Source organism: Astyanax mexicanus, chromosome 22 (assembly GCF_023375975.1).
Source record: "Astyanax mexicanus isolate ESR-SI-001 chromosome 22, AstMex3_surface, whole genome shotgun sequence".
In the NCBI taxonomy this organism is placed as follows: domain Eukaryota; kingdom Metazoa; phylum Chordata; class Actinopteri; order Characiformes; family Acestrorhamphidae; genus Astyanax; species Astyanax mexicanus.
This window is the reverse complement of record NC_064429.1, coordinates 29,135,676-29,150,884: the sequence shown is the minus strand read 5'-3', so window position 1 is coordinate 29,150,884 and position 15,209 is coordinate 29,135,676. Positions and strand designations below refer to the sequence as shown.

The window sequence follows — 15,209 nt, the reverse complement described above, 5'->3', positions numbered from 1 at the left end:
GTCACAAGATTTATTTCAATCCAGTGTTGCTGGATTAATTTTTCACCAAGATCTTGCAGCAGCATTGATGATGGTAGAGTCTGACCACTGCACAAAGCGGCTCTTCTCCATCCAGCACATCCCAAAGATTCTCAATGAGGTTAAGATCTGAACTCTGTTCAATAATGATCCATGCTCCCTGAATCACTCTTTCACAATTCCAGCACCATCTTATCTTATCTTGTCTTATCTTGGAATATGTCCGTGCCATCAGGGAAGAAAAAGTCCATTGATGGAATAACCTGGTCTATATTCAGTATATTCAGGTAGTCAGCTGACCTCATTCTTTCAGCACATACTATTGCTGAACCTAAACCTGCAGACCAACTGCAGCATCAACCCCACATCATTTACTTACTTAAATCCAGGTGGGGGTTTTATATATTAATAACCATGTTTATAATGCCTAATGAATGCATTATAATGAGTTATGAGTATGTATATATTGTCTTATTAGAATGCCATTCATAGAAAGTGTTACCAAAGTGACTGTGGGTAGAATTAGTGTATGAGTGTACAAACTCAAGGAAAAGAAAGAAAAGAAAGAGTAAAAGACAGTAGGATAAGGAGAGAAAGAAAAAAACAATGTCGCCTTGTCCTTTCTTCAGTCTGAAAGTTGAGTTATGCTCCACAGGACAAATGCTAATTACTCTTACTCAAAAATCAATTCCTGTTAATTACCAGAAGACAATCTATTAATATAAGTCTAACCTTCATCAGCAATGACTGACTCCATCTATTCTAAGAAAAAAGTACCCTCAACATTTTCCCCCAAGCCAGTGCAGAGCAGCAACCCCACATCATATACTTAATTACTGTAAAAAAATATATATTTTTTTTTTGGCCAGGCAGTGAATACTATCTTATATCGTATTGTTTCATGTGATTTGTTACTTATCAAATCATTTCACTGCTACTTGTACAGTGCATGACTATGTATGGGACAAATACAGGGGTTGGACAATGAAACTGAAACATCTGTCATTTTAGTGTGGGAGGTTTCATGGCTAAATTGGAGCAGCCTGGTGGACAATCTTCATTAATTGCACATTATTGCACCAGTAAGAGCAGAGTGTGAAGGTTCAATTAGCAGGGTAAGAGCACAGTTTTACTCAAAATATTGCAATGCACACAACATTATGGGTGACATACCAGAGTTCAAAAGAGGACAAATTGTTGGTGCACGTCTTGCTGGTGCATCTGTGAACAAGACAGCAAGTCTTTGTGATGTATCAAGAGCCAGAGTATCCAGGGTAATGTCAGCATACCACCAAGAAAAACCAACCACATCCAACAGGATTAACTGTGGACGCTGTAAGAGGAAGCTGTCTGAAAGGGATGTTAACCCGGACTGTATCCAAAAAACATAAAACCACGGCTGAACAAATCATGGCAGAATTCAATGTGCACCTCAACTCTCCTGTTTCCACCAGAACAACAGTTTCATTGTGCAACCCCTGTACATCTTTGAACTTTAATGATGCAGTAACTGAAAAAGACACTGAAGGACAGAAAACACCAAGCTTTCTTAGTCATCAGGAAACTTTTCAGTATTCATCTTCAGTGTGGTCAGGAATAAATTGAGGATCTAAATTTGAGCGCAGGTCTTAACATTGGGTTCAGAGAGCAGCAGTGTAGGAATTGAACCCACAGCCTCAGCTCTCTGAACTCATCTTCCTGCAGGATGAAGCAATCAGAAGTATAAACAGAGCTGTTTGCCTCGGTTTTAGAGGAACATTGCCTAAACATTACAATCTGACAACAAATACACTTCTGTGTTTGTGTGTGTGTGTGTGTGCTCACGTACATGTGTACGTGAAGGAGGTGATCTGCTGTCGGGATATTGAACTGTTAGCGGTGAGTCTCCGACCTTATTACATGCCGCGGGAGCTCTCTCACGCGATCCTCGTGTGTGTTTACATCCAGCCGAGAGCGGACGTGCAGGCGGCGTGTGACGTCATCCACTCCACCGTCGCAGCGCTGCAGACACAGCACCCTGACGCCTTCTATGTGATCACTGGTGACTTTAATCACGTAACGCTGGACTCTACCCTGCCTGCCTTTTTCCAGTTTGTGGACTGTCCCACCAGGAAAAACAGGACCATAGACTTGCTGTATGCTAATGTGAAGGATGCATACAGGGCTATTCCACTACCACCGCTGGGGAAATCAGATCACAATCTGGTGTTCCTGCAGCCTCAGTACAAACCACTGGTACTGAGGCAGCCCACTACCACACGCTCATTCAGAGTCTGGTCTCCTGAAGCAGAAGAAGCCCTAAGGGACTGCTATGACACCACTGACTGGAGCGTGCTGCTGCACCCACATGGTGAGGACATTGAGGGGGTGACTCACTGTGTTACGGACTACTTGAATTTCTGTATGGATGTTGCTGTTCCCACAAAGACTGTACGCTGCTTTCCAAACAACAAACCCTGGATTACCAGCTCCGTCAAGGACCTCCTCAACCAAAAGAAGAGGGCGTTCAAAGACGGAAACTTGGTAGAGCTGAAGCGCGTACAGGGGGAACTCAAGGTACGTCTTAAAGAGGCCAAGGAGTCTTACAGGAAGAAGGTGGAAAGAAAGCTGCAAGACAACAACATGAAGGAAGTCTGGGGTGCAATGAAAACCATCACTGGGTGCAAGAACAACAACGGCAACCCAGTAGATGGCGGTGTGGACAGAGCAAACCAGTTCAACAACTTTTACAACAGGTTTGACTGTCCTGCTCCTGCTGCCCCCTCCTCCTACCCTCCTGCAGCATCACCAACATCTTCTCCATCTCTACCATCATCACCACCATCTCCATCACCTTCAACTCCAACTCCACCATCTTCATCACCACCACCATTACCCTCACCTCCATCTTCATCAACATCATCACCGTCATCATCATCACCACCACCACCACCCTCACCTCCATCATCATCTTCATCACCATCAGCACAATCACCCTCACCTCTACCATCTTCATCAGCACCATCATCACCCTCACCTCCACCATCTTCATCATCACCACCATCAACACTATCAACTGGCAGACAAATCATCTCCTCCAGTCCACCAACCTTTACTGCTGACCAGGTCAGGAGACAGCTGAGGAGACTTCACCCCAGGAAGGCAGCTGGCCCGGACAGAGTGTGCCCCAGAATGCTCAAGGCATGTGCTGTTCAACTGGGTGAGCCCCTCCAACATGTTTTTAACCTCAGTGTGCGTCTAGGGAGGGTTCCTGCCACGTGGAAGACAACCTGTCTCATTCCTGTTCCCAAGAAGGCACACCCGAAGGAGCTGAATGACTACAGGCCTGTTGCTTTGACATCTCATGTGATGAAGACCATGGAGCGACTGCTGCTGGACCAACTCAGACCTCAGGTCCACCATGCTGAGGACCCACTGCAGTTTGCGTACCGGGAAAAGGTGGGAGTGGAAGATGCCATCCTCTATCTCCTGCACAGAGCTCACTCTCATCTGGACAAGGGGGGAGGTGCTGTGAGGGTCATGTTCTTCAACTTCTCCAGTGCCTTCAACACCATCCAGCCCCTACTACTGAGAGACAAGCTGATGGAGATGGAGGTGGATATGCACCTGGTCACCTGGATCACTGACTACCTTACTGGGAGACAACAACATGTCAGGATCAGGGACTGCTCCTCTGATACAGTGATCAGCAGCACAGGAGCACCACAGGGGACTGTTCTCTCTCCAGTCCTGTTCACACTGTACACATCAGACTTCAAATACCACTCGGAGTCATGCCACATGCAGAAGTTCTCTGACGACACTGCAATCGTGGGGTGTGTGCGTAATGGTGATGAGAGGGAGTACAGAACCCTGGTTGAGGATTTTGTGGTGTGGTGCAAAACGAACCATCTACAGCTGAACATCTCCAAAACCAAGGAGATGTGCATAGACTTCAGGAGGTCCAGGCCCTCTGCTCAGCAGCCAATCTCCATCGAGGGGGTCGACGTGGAGGTGGTCAAATCCTACTAATACCTTGGTGTGCACCTGGACGACAGGCTGGACTGGTCAGTGAACACTGACTCCCTCTACAGGAAGGCTCAGAGCAGACTGTACTTCCTCAGAAGGCTTGGGTCCTTTAACATCTGCCAGAAACTCCTCCTGATGTTCTACCAGTCTGTGGTAGCCAGCGTCCTCTTTTACACTGTTGTGTGTTGGGGAGGCAGCATCAGCAAGAGGGATGCTGGACGACTGGACAGGCTGGTGAGGAAAGCTGGTTCTGTGCTGGGATTAGAGCTGGAGTCCTTAACACCACTGGCAGAGAGGAGAGCCCTCAGTAAGCTGCTGAACATCATGGACAATGTTCACCACCCTCTGCACAGCACCATCACCAGGCAGAGGAGCTCATTCAGCGGCAGACTGCTGTCCCAGTCCTGCTCCACAGACAGACTCCGAAAGTCTTTTGTTCCTCAGGCCATAAGACTGTTCAACTCCTCTCAGCACAGCAAACTAAAGACTCTGTGAAACTTTTTCATTCCGGCCACTCTGGCCACACCATGGACACACCCCCAGCTATGGACACACTCTCAGACTTGCTGATGCCTAGAACACTTTTTATAGTTCTACCATATTTTGCACTAGTAGTTCATTCACTAGTTAATTCATCTACTGTTTACGTATCTTTTGCACTGTTTACGTATCTTTTGCACTGCTTAATTTAATTTAAATTATTATATAACTGTATTTGCACTTTCTGTTTGGCTGACATCAGTTATCCTCACATTATGCACATCAACTGGTGTTCACTGTCTATTGTGTTCAACTGCACTACCTCCATTCTCCATCTCCATTACACACACACACACGAAGACTGTACATTCACACTGTATATTCTATTTCTTATTTGATTGTATTTATATGTATCTTTATATTTTATATTTTATCTTTTTTAACTTTGTGTATTGTGTAACCTGCTGCTGGATGCCAAGAATTTCCCCCCGGGGATCAATAAAGTATCTATCTATCTATCTATCTATCTATCTATCTATCTATCTATCTATCTATCTATCTATCTATCTATCTATCTATCTATCTATCTATCTATCTATCTATCTATCTATCTATCTATCTATCTATCTATCTATCTAGCTGGCTGGGTGTGTGAACCCTGTGACTCTGTGTAAATAGTGTGTGATTACATGGGCTGGAGAGTCGAATGGAATGGGATTACTAGGGATTGGACAAAATTAATATTTTATGATGATATTGTTGTCGTTTCTGATACATTATCAATAAAGCCAGAAATGAGGGAGCTTAGAATGTGAACATATTCGCAGAGGTTGAAAGTCACAAATTACATTTACTCACATTACTGTAATTAAGTAGATTTTATGAGTAATTTGTAATTTTTAAAGTAGTTTTTATAATAGGTAATTTAACTTTTATTCAAATTCATTTTGACACAAGTAATTTACTTCGCTACATTGGAAAATTCCCCGTTACTGAGTAACAAATGAAATGCTGGGGGAAAAAACAATTCCTCTAAATTAAAAAAGAAAATTGAGTTTTGTTCTCCATGGCAGCGCAGCTGAACTCCTCCATGCAGTGTTTATTACGGTTAGCGGGAGAGACGCTGTGTAAATCAGCTGGGTAGCCTGGGGTCTCTGTGCGCGCGGCTCGAGGGAACCGGTGTTCTGTCGAGTTATGCTACCCATCAATATGTGCTTCTTTACTTCTTTTCTTAATTCCTTAAGTTTTTTATTGGGAACATTAAACAATCAACAAAAAAACATGTAATTAGCAGTTAAAGCATAGCAAGGGCAAGTTAAAATATAATAATAAATTGTAAAACTGTATAAAAACACTGTTTATAGTCACCTATGACCAAACTTTTAAACGTTTTAAGAGTAAAGAAAAAAAAATGGATCATAGAAACCTATGCCTATTGTTCTTAAAAAAAAAATAAATATGGGGTGGCATGAACAAATGCTGCCTGAAAGGTCCAAATTATTATTTATTTGGAATAATAATTCATTAAAAGTATTTAATTTATGATTTGTACTTTTTTACATCAAATAATTAAAAGTAACTGTGTAACTTTTACTCAAAGTACATTTTAAATTGAGTACTTTTTTTACTTTTACTCGAGTAGATTTTTTTTAGATGGGTACTTTTACTTTTACTTGTGTAGAATTTTAGCAAAGTAAAGGTACTTTTACTCAATTACAATTTTTCAGTACTTTTTCCAGCTCTGCATATTCGTTTGTAACACATTATTGATATTGTGCTATTGTGACATATTGATTTCATTTGTGATAAATAATCTATAACAAAGGAATGAATGAGCTCAGAATTGGACATAATATTGATATTACGATATTTTGCATCATATGTGTTTGCGATGCATTGCGCTTTTCCAGCTGCACAAGGCATATTTTTGGTTTGCTCTATATTTTGCTATAGATCACTAAAATAGGAGCCTATAACTTTAAAACTAAACCTAAAATAAAAATACAAAATGAATCAATGGATTTTAAAGTAGCACTGCCATTGTTAGCAACCGTAGTAACTAGTGCATATATAAGCCAGCAAGTACAAAGTTTGAAATATTGACATGCGACACAATTCCAATATCATCGTGCATATCTAAAAATAACAGTATAACAGTCATGAACATTAATAAACGTTTTATTAATGTCTCAATTAATTAACAATTGCTTAATTTGGATGCTTAATAATGTTGTAAAGAGCAAAATACATTTTTAGATTCTTGATTATAACAATAATTTGGTTGCATATATTTCTGTGCAAGTAAACAAGAGATCAAATCAAATGTAAATCTTATGTAAATACACATGCAAATCTCTGTATATTTATACAATTTCAAATATACATATACATATAAATGGAAACTGAGTTTAAATCTAAAATGTTTCTATGCAATTGCTATGCTTATGCCTATAACTATGTAATTACTATTACTGTGTAATGTAGCTGAGTAACTACAAATATATAAATATATACATATATATATACACATATATATGTATATATGTGTATATATATATATTTACTGGCCTAATAAGTTTGCATAAGGTTACTATGTTATTAGTATGTAATTATATAAATAAAACTAGATGACAGTAATGCCTTAGATATATAAGATATATACGACTAAACATTCCACAAGTAAGACAGTGCATGTAAGTGACAGAGAATAAGTGATGTTTCAGACTTTTAAAGATAAAGTCATCTCAACAAGGTCAGTTTTTATTTTTAGCTCAAAATAAAATAAATGCCTTACCTTTGCTGAACTTCCAGCCCCGACATCTACCGTCAGACTGCAGGAAACAAAGAATAAACAAAGAAGCGTGAGTGTGTTCTCCTTTATTAAACCAAGACTGTGATATACAGTGAATACAGTATATCTGTGCTGCAGCACAGCAGTCATAAAGCAGGAATTATACACTTCTATTCATTCTAGACAAGGCATGTCATCTGGGGTCTGTCTCAGGTGCTGCGAAGAACGAGCTTAACAAAGTGTAAAACTAAAAGCGGTAACACTTCCTATGAACCCTGTACTCATAATGCATTATAAATGCATTCATAATGCATTTTATGACATGCATCATACCTTACAATGACTGTAATAAGCCTGTATAATACCTCATAGGTTCATTATAAACTGCAAGTATAAAGGGGTTTATAAAGGAAGGGCTTATAATGCCTTATAATGTCTGTTCATAAGTACATTGTACAATGTAGTGTTGTAATGCACTATAACACATATTTGGTATACAGTATTTTGGCATAATGCATCATAATATGCAGCAATGATTTTTTTAAATTAAGCTTTTAAAAAAGGGTTTATAATGCCTTATAACATCTGTTCCATAAGTACATTGTACAATGTAGTGTTCTAATGCACTATAACACAGATTTGGTATATTTTGGTATAATGCACTATAATATGCACTAATAATTTCTCAAATTAAGCTTTTAAAAAAGTGTGTAACACATTATAAAGCCTTATATACAGTCATTACTGACTTTAAGATACTTTAAGTAAGTTTTCATATACTTTTTAAACGTGAATAAATTTTATTATGCCTCACTATAATGTCTTATAAAGCATTATGAGTGCTCTTTACTGGCTTTAAGTATGGCTGAAGCGTGTTTTAAACGTGAAATAAATGTTATTATGCCTTACTTAAGGCATTTGAAAACACACTTCTCTTAAAGTCAGTATATAAAGGCTGTATATAAGGCTTAATAATGTGCTACACACTTTTCTTTAATAAAAGCTTAATTTAAGAAACCATAGCTGCATATTATAATGCATTATACCGACATACAGTTTACCAAATCTGTGTTAGAGTACATTACAACACTACACTGTGCAATGTACTTATGAACAGACATTATAAGGCATTATAAGCCCTTTCTTTATAAACCCTTACATTTGCAGTTCATAATGTGTTATGAATGTCGCTGTAAGTACTTATGATACGTTATTATACAGGCTTATAACAGTCGTTATAAGGTATTATGCATGTCATATAAGGCATTATAAATGCATTCATAAGGCATTATGAATATATGGATTTATAGGAAGTGCTACCCTAAAAGCCTCATGATCTGGGTGACAGAATAACATAAGTTTACTATAATTGGCGTAGTCGGCAGGATTTTGTGTCTCGCTCTTCAACAGCTTGCTTATGTTGAGAATTTCTGATGAAAATATCCAGGAAAGATGCCAGTGAAGGAAAAGAGTGAGTTTATGTTTGTTTGTCTTTTTAAAAGTGTGAGCTAGAAGGGCTCTGAGTCATCTTCACCCTCATAGTATTGACATAAAATTTGAAACAAATAAAAAATGCAAGACAGGCTACAGATGAACAGACAAAGTTGGTTATCGTAAGCCCATTTCACTACCTTTTCTCCAGATCAAGACAGTGTACTCATGAGAATGTTTTATAGTATATTCCATACAAGTGTAGTCAGTTACACTTCTTTATTTGCAGTGGATCATTTTAGATTAAATAAAGTATCATCAGACACTCAGTAATTTATCAGTGACATATTAGTGATGTATCAAGATCTGAACATTCAGTAGGTCATCAACAGACTTTTATTGTAGATTGAAGACATCTACAGAATTCAGTTGTTTTTTACTTTATTTAGAGCGTCCGTCTTAAAGCTGATATCGGTTTGTTTGGGGATTTAGGGCCCTCTCTGGTGAGAATGAGTAACTGCACAGAGCATGTGGAAGAATCATTTTAAAGGGTTCAGTAGTCACAGCAAATGCACAAGGACTGAGCTATATTTGGAGTACATTGTATGAATGCTGAAATGATCATTTAGTTGCATATGTACAGATTTCTCTTGAGATCAGGCTGCTTTGATTAGCAGGGAAAAGCTGCTTTCTTTACCATCTGCCTCATTTTTGACTAGTCGACAGCTCCCTACTGCAGAGACTATTGGATGTTCTGGTCGACTATTCGATTAATCTCTGCAACCCCAATTATTCAAGAGATCATATTATTATAATTCAATGACAGTGAGGCTTTGTGACTTTGTGGCTTTGCAACACTGCAGCACTGCAGTCATAAAGCAGGATTTATACACATCCGTCCGTTCCAGGCTCAGCCCGTCGTCTGGGGTCTGCCTCAGGTGCTGCAGAGTGTGAGCTTAACGAAGCGAGGAACTAAAAGCCACCTTGCTGGATGTCCAGGGGAGCACTTGCGAAATGAGCACCTCCTAAGGTCCTCAATCAGCCGGGCTCCATTATGGTGGGAGGAGGGTGACAGGGGTCTGGGAGGGGTGGTGGTGGCGTAGAGAGCTAGGGCACCCTGCTGCGAAAGTTCAGAGTGCTGTCAAACCATAGTCTACAGTTCTGAGACACACACACACACACTGACACACACACACACACATAAACTCACTGAGACATACGCACAATGCCCCTGCAGCGAGTCATCCAACAATACACCATACGAAGCTTCAAAAGGAACTTCTTTTCAGAGTCGCACAAAGACTGGCTGGAGTCACTGACCTGGATTCCCTTACAGCAGGAGAGAAGAGGAACGAGGCTTTGACTGAAACCTCCGGAAAAAAACACAGGAATAAATTCAGGCTATTACTGTAATGGGATGAAATCACTCATTGATTTCCATATAAATGGCTGAATTAGGCTCCAGTGGGTAAAGCGTCATTAAACTGCACGGGGGCCAATTTGTTCCTTTTCAACTTCACATTTGCCACCGGCGAGTGAAAGCAGAGATAAACTGTAAGCTCATCCAAAAGCAGCATTCACAGATGAATCAGCAATCAGCAGCATCGTCACACACATGGTGGAAATAGCTGAGGAGATAGCTGAGGAACCGGAGGAACTAGAGATACCAGAGGAGGAACCGGAGGAGGAACCGGATACGCTTCTGAACAGAACACATGCGACAGGGTTTGGGAAAATCTGAGAAAAGTTAGAAATTAATGCCTCTCTTTGGTTAAAGGGTTAAGGTCAAGAACATATTGATATATTAGAAGACGAGGGCCTCACCCGATACATGTGATGTCAGAATCTCTGCCACTGTCTTCTTTTCCAACTATTGCAGATGTAGCAGGTAAAAAAGGAAAGCGCCACATCCCCAGCTCTGATACATCAGCTAAAAGATGCCTGTGCTGACCAACATCATGCCATCTACCCACCCAAAGAGAGCATAGCATGGCCAACTGTTGTCTCTCAGACTCTGGCTGCTGATGCCAATGCAGCATGATTCAGGATTCAAATCAGCGATCATCAAATAACAGTGAAAGCACCTTTGTCCACTGGACCACTCGAAACCACAGCATTGATTTGTTGACTAGATTGTAAATTAATACTGAAGTCATTCAGACTATGAAGGAACACATAAGGAATCTTGCAGTAACTTAAAAGTCTTAAACAAACCAAAATACTCTGTAAAGACTCTTTTAGGTGATCTTATCTGGGGAGCTGTTAACTTGCGGATTCTGAGGCTGGTAACTCTTAAGTTCTTGATGAATGTATCCTGTGCAACAGAGGAAACTCTTGCTCTTCCTTTCCTGGGACGATCCTGATTAGAGCCAGTTTTATCCTAACATTTTTAAGATTTTACCATAGAACATCACTCAAGTAGGGTTATTTAATGTATAACAACTCTACCTCTAAGAATCTCAAGTGATTTACTCTTGATGAGTTCAGCACAGCTGTTAACTAGAAGCCTGAATTCCAGGTGACTCTACCTTATAAAGCTGACTGAGAAAACCCAGCCAAGATGTGCAAAGCTGTGGTTGACCTCACCTCTGTACAGACACACTGGCTGAACTCTCAGCGATTTTCGGGCTGGAGATCCACTTGGTCTCGTCCACCACGGTGCGGGCATGAGGGAGCCGACCCACGTCCTTTATGGTCATCAGCATGTGGTGGGAGATCTTAAGGATGTGGACGGCTTCGTCGTGAGCAATACTGCGGAAACTGCGACCATTCACATCCAGGATCTGATCTCCAACCTTCAGAGAGAAAGAGAGAAAGAGAGAGGGAAAGAGAATAAGGAGTGTTTAAGACAATCTGTCAATTCTGCTGGTTAATTTACAGACTGTTTATTGTATACTGTAAAGAGAGATGCCTATTTAAGCCCTTGTTCAGCTGGGGCCCACTGAATAAGGGCTTAAATCCCTCTGCTACTTCACAGTCACCCACCCTACTTTGGGAGTGCAAATCCACCAGACAGTGCAGATGTATTTTTAGATAAACTTTGCATTCAGCATTTCACAATGTCTAATGCAGCATCTGAGTGCCTGTTTGTCATGATCTGATCATTGTTTTTACTTTTTTCATTACCTTTTTTCATGTTTTGGTCTTAAGAATATCTTTAGATTTTTCCTCCCCATAATAGCCTAAAATCTTTTTGGAATGTTTGTGCATGGGTTTTTGATTTATTGTGCATTTGTAAACTCACAAAAACTCTGTGGATGGTAAAACACCAGGGGGCACCTCTAAAGATGTTTCAGAGACGTGCACACAAGACTGGCTTAAATACAGACAGAGAGGTTATAGAGACTATACTGCTCCTAATCACACTTTAAACCCCTTTATAAGACCACAGGCTTAGCCTTTAATAAATATAAAATAAATAAATAAATAAACAATCCAATATCACACAGCAGAGTCTACACCAGTAATCCTGCACAATCTGACCACTGCACTATTCCTGTCTCACCCCTGCAGCTGACCTCTGACCATACACACACACACACACACACAGGTTTATTGACAGAAAGAAAAACAAAGGAGAGAGATTGACACACATACACAGAGAACAGTAAAAAATATATGACCAAAATAAAAAGGAAAAGAGAGAGAGAGAGAGAGAGAGAATCTATATATGATGTCTTTATCTATACATCACTTTCCTTTTCTCTATTGATTATTCTTCACTTCCAGACTCTCTGCCTTTGCATTTGTGTTTATACAGACAGACAGACAGGCAGGCAGGCAGACAGACAGACAGACAGACAGACAGACAGACAGACAGACAGACAGACAGACAGACAGACAGACAGACAGACAGATAGATAGATAGATAGATAGATAGATAGATAGATAGATAGAAATATGGATAAAACAAACAGATAGATAGTTAGTCGGACAGACAGACAAATCAATACACAGATATCTAGCTTGGTAGATCGATCACAGACATATATAGACATATAGACAGATATATAGAAGGACAGACAGGCAAACAGGTAGGCAGGTAGACATGGTAAATAGATAGACAGACAGACAGACAGACAAATAGATAGATAGATAGATAGATAGATAGATAGATAGATAGATAGATAGATAGATAGATAGATAGATAGATAGATAGATAGATAGATAGATAGATAGATGTGCTAACAAAAGTGCAGATGGAAGAAAAATACATAATCAAATAATCACACTTCATTCATCCTTTTCTAGTGAATGAAAGAGGTTGTTTTGTTACTTTGCCTTTAAGACTGATAGCATAGATAACCACTGTTCTGAATGGCTGATCTGTATCGTGTCTCATTCTTAAAAAAACAGCTGAGAACATGCTGAAACACTCCTTATAACTTCAGCATCAATGTGCAGAGCTAAGCAGGTGTAGACTGAGTAGTTCAGCCGACTATGGCACTGTCACTGTGACCCGAGGATCATGCTGCCTCAGCAGCCAGCCATGATGCTTTCTTTCAAGCATGTTGGTCATCAAGTGATGCCACATCATCAGCAGCTCAAAAAGAGGTGTGGCTGACATCACATGTATCAAAGAAGGCATTTGCTACTTCACCCTTTTAGTGTTGGGGCATTACTTGTGATTGGGGGAGTAGAACAGGGATTGGGTAATTGATCTTTTAGTTTGGGGAGATCGTGGATTGAAATTTGTCACACCTTACTTATAGGTGAGGGTAGTTGTGCCGAAAAAAGGTTGTGGGTTGAATGAAAAAATGATGGCAACTGCAGTAGCACATCCAGTGCAAGTGAATTTATTTGGTGAAGGTGCACAAATGCAGAAAAATACCAAAAGAGAACAAAAAGAAAACCAAAAAAAAAAAAAACAAAACAAAATCTATTTACAAAAATTTACATAAGGAATCAACATATTCCTTAAGTCGTACATTGGTTCACACGACAACCAACCAACCATACCACTGGTCTACCCAACCCAGCCAAAACCAACAGATTTTCCATTGCAGGGGGATACAATTATAAACAAAACAAACAATAAATCAAATTAACAGACAATGGAAAAATACATTCTCAAAATAATCATTATTCATGTCATAGGCCACAATCCAATATAATAAACATGAAAATAAGAAAAGGAAAGAATAATTAAAATATTTCAAATCCCTAAAGAACCCCCTCAAAATGGTATGGCCCAAAATGGGCCCAGTGAGCATGCCCCCAATTTTGCTCAGGCCCTATATAAGGGCAGCTAAAACAATTGTAGGGCCCTTTGCCAGACCAGGAAGAGAGTACAGGTGAGTGTATGAAATGCAAAAATTGTACCGGCAGCTATTAAAACAGGAATGTGTTCCCAGTAGCATACTTTTAACTGTAAAATATGTTAAATGTACCAAGCTAGCAGAATGTTAAACTTTTAAAAGGGGGAATTAGTATTAAATGGAAAAAATAGCTGTGTATGTGTATGCACTGAGAAAAATACAGCAGGGACAGAACAGGGCTGAAAACTAATTTGTTTGTTCTGTCACAAAATTATTATGGAAAAAAAATATGGAAAAAAAACAAGCATGAGTCAAAAACCAAGTTTAAAAAACGAAAACTTTGGCAATACTTTAAATTTAGAGACTGAAGTGAAAAGGTTTAAATATACAATGCATTAATAAGTCCCAGGTGAAATCAGTCAATACTCAGGTGAATCAGATCGCATCAGCTGATTCTCATTAGCACAGGGGGTGACTGAAAGTCCAGGTTCTCGTGGGGAAGGATTCGAAGCTTATTTTTCATTAATGGACATTTTAAACCATTTAGACTATTTTATTAATTCCTTTTTCAAGTAAGGAAAATTCAGTCTTCTATTGACACGTCCAGTAAGTATGTTCAAATCTTATTTCTCAGAATTTTTTTGTCAAGTTGCAACTGAGCATTCCAGAGAGGGGCTGCCTTCCAAGGTAAAAAGTAGAGACAGAACAAAGCAGCTATGATTTTTTTTTACTACTGTGCAGAGAGAACAACCTCTCTTTCATTTCCCACCTTTGTTCTCTTCAGAAGAGAGGAAAGAATGGAGAAAGATTAGATATTGATGGCTGCATGTTTTTGTGCAATTCTCAGACCACTTTATGCAGTGAAATATGCAGAGATCTATAACCGGATACAGTACAATAGTATGGGGTGAGAGAAGAGTGAGAGCGTGAGAGCATAAAAGAGAAGGCGAGAGAGAAAGAATATTGTGTAAAAGTGAAAGAGAGATAGCTGAGAGAAATTTGCTGCTAGTCCAAAACCCAGGCTGCCTTTCTAAGAAAGATAAATACTATGATTTTTCAAAAGAATTGTTTTACACTAGGCTTCCTTAATACTAAATGAAGTTAAGATAAAATTTACCACATTTATCAAATGGATAAGTGGATGAGTATCATTCAACTAACAGAACCTTTTGGAAATAAAATGTTGCGTCTATTCCATAGAAGCAACTATACTAGCTGTTGCA

At 39.5% G+C, this 15,209-nt stretch overlaps 2 protein-coding genes across 2 annotated transcripts in view; one reads left to right on the top strand and one right to left on the bottom strand.

The window, feature by feature from the left end:
- Positions 1-15,209, bottom strand: part of whrnb (whirlin b) — a 117,819-nt gene that overhangs the window by 43,631 nt on the left and 58,979 nt on the right. Inside the window, exons 5-6 of the mRNA XM_049470316.1 lie at positions 11,315-11,523; positions 7,301-7,337 (exon numbers count right to left, since the gene is read on the bottom strand). Coding sequence (XP_049326273.1) covers positions 7,301-7,337; positions 11,315-11,523 — 246 coding nt within the window. The remainder of the gene's footprint in view (positions 1-7,300; positions 7,338-11,314; positions 11,524-15,209) is intronic.
- Positions 1-15,209, top strand: part of LOC111191728 (alpha-1-antitrypsin 1-2) — a 313,064-nt gene that overhangs the window by 257,950 nt on the left and 39,905 nt on the right. The gene's annotated exons all lie outside the window — the stretch shown is intronic.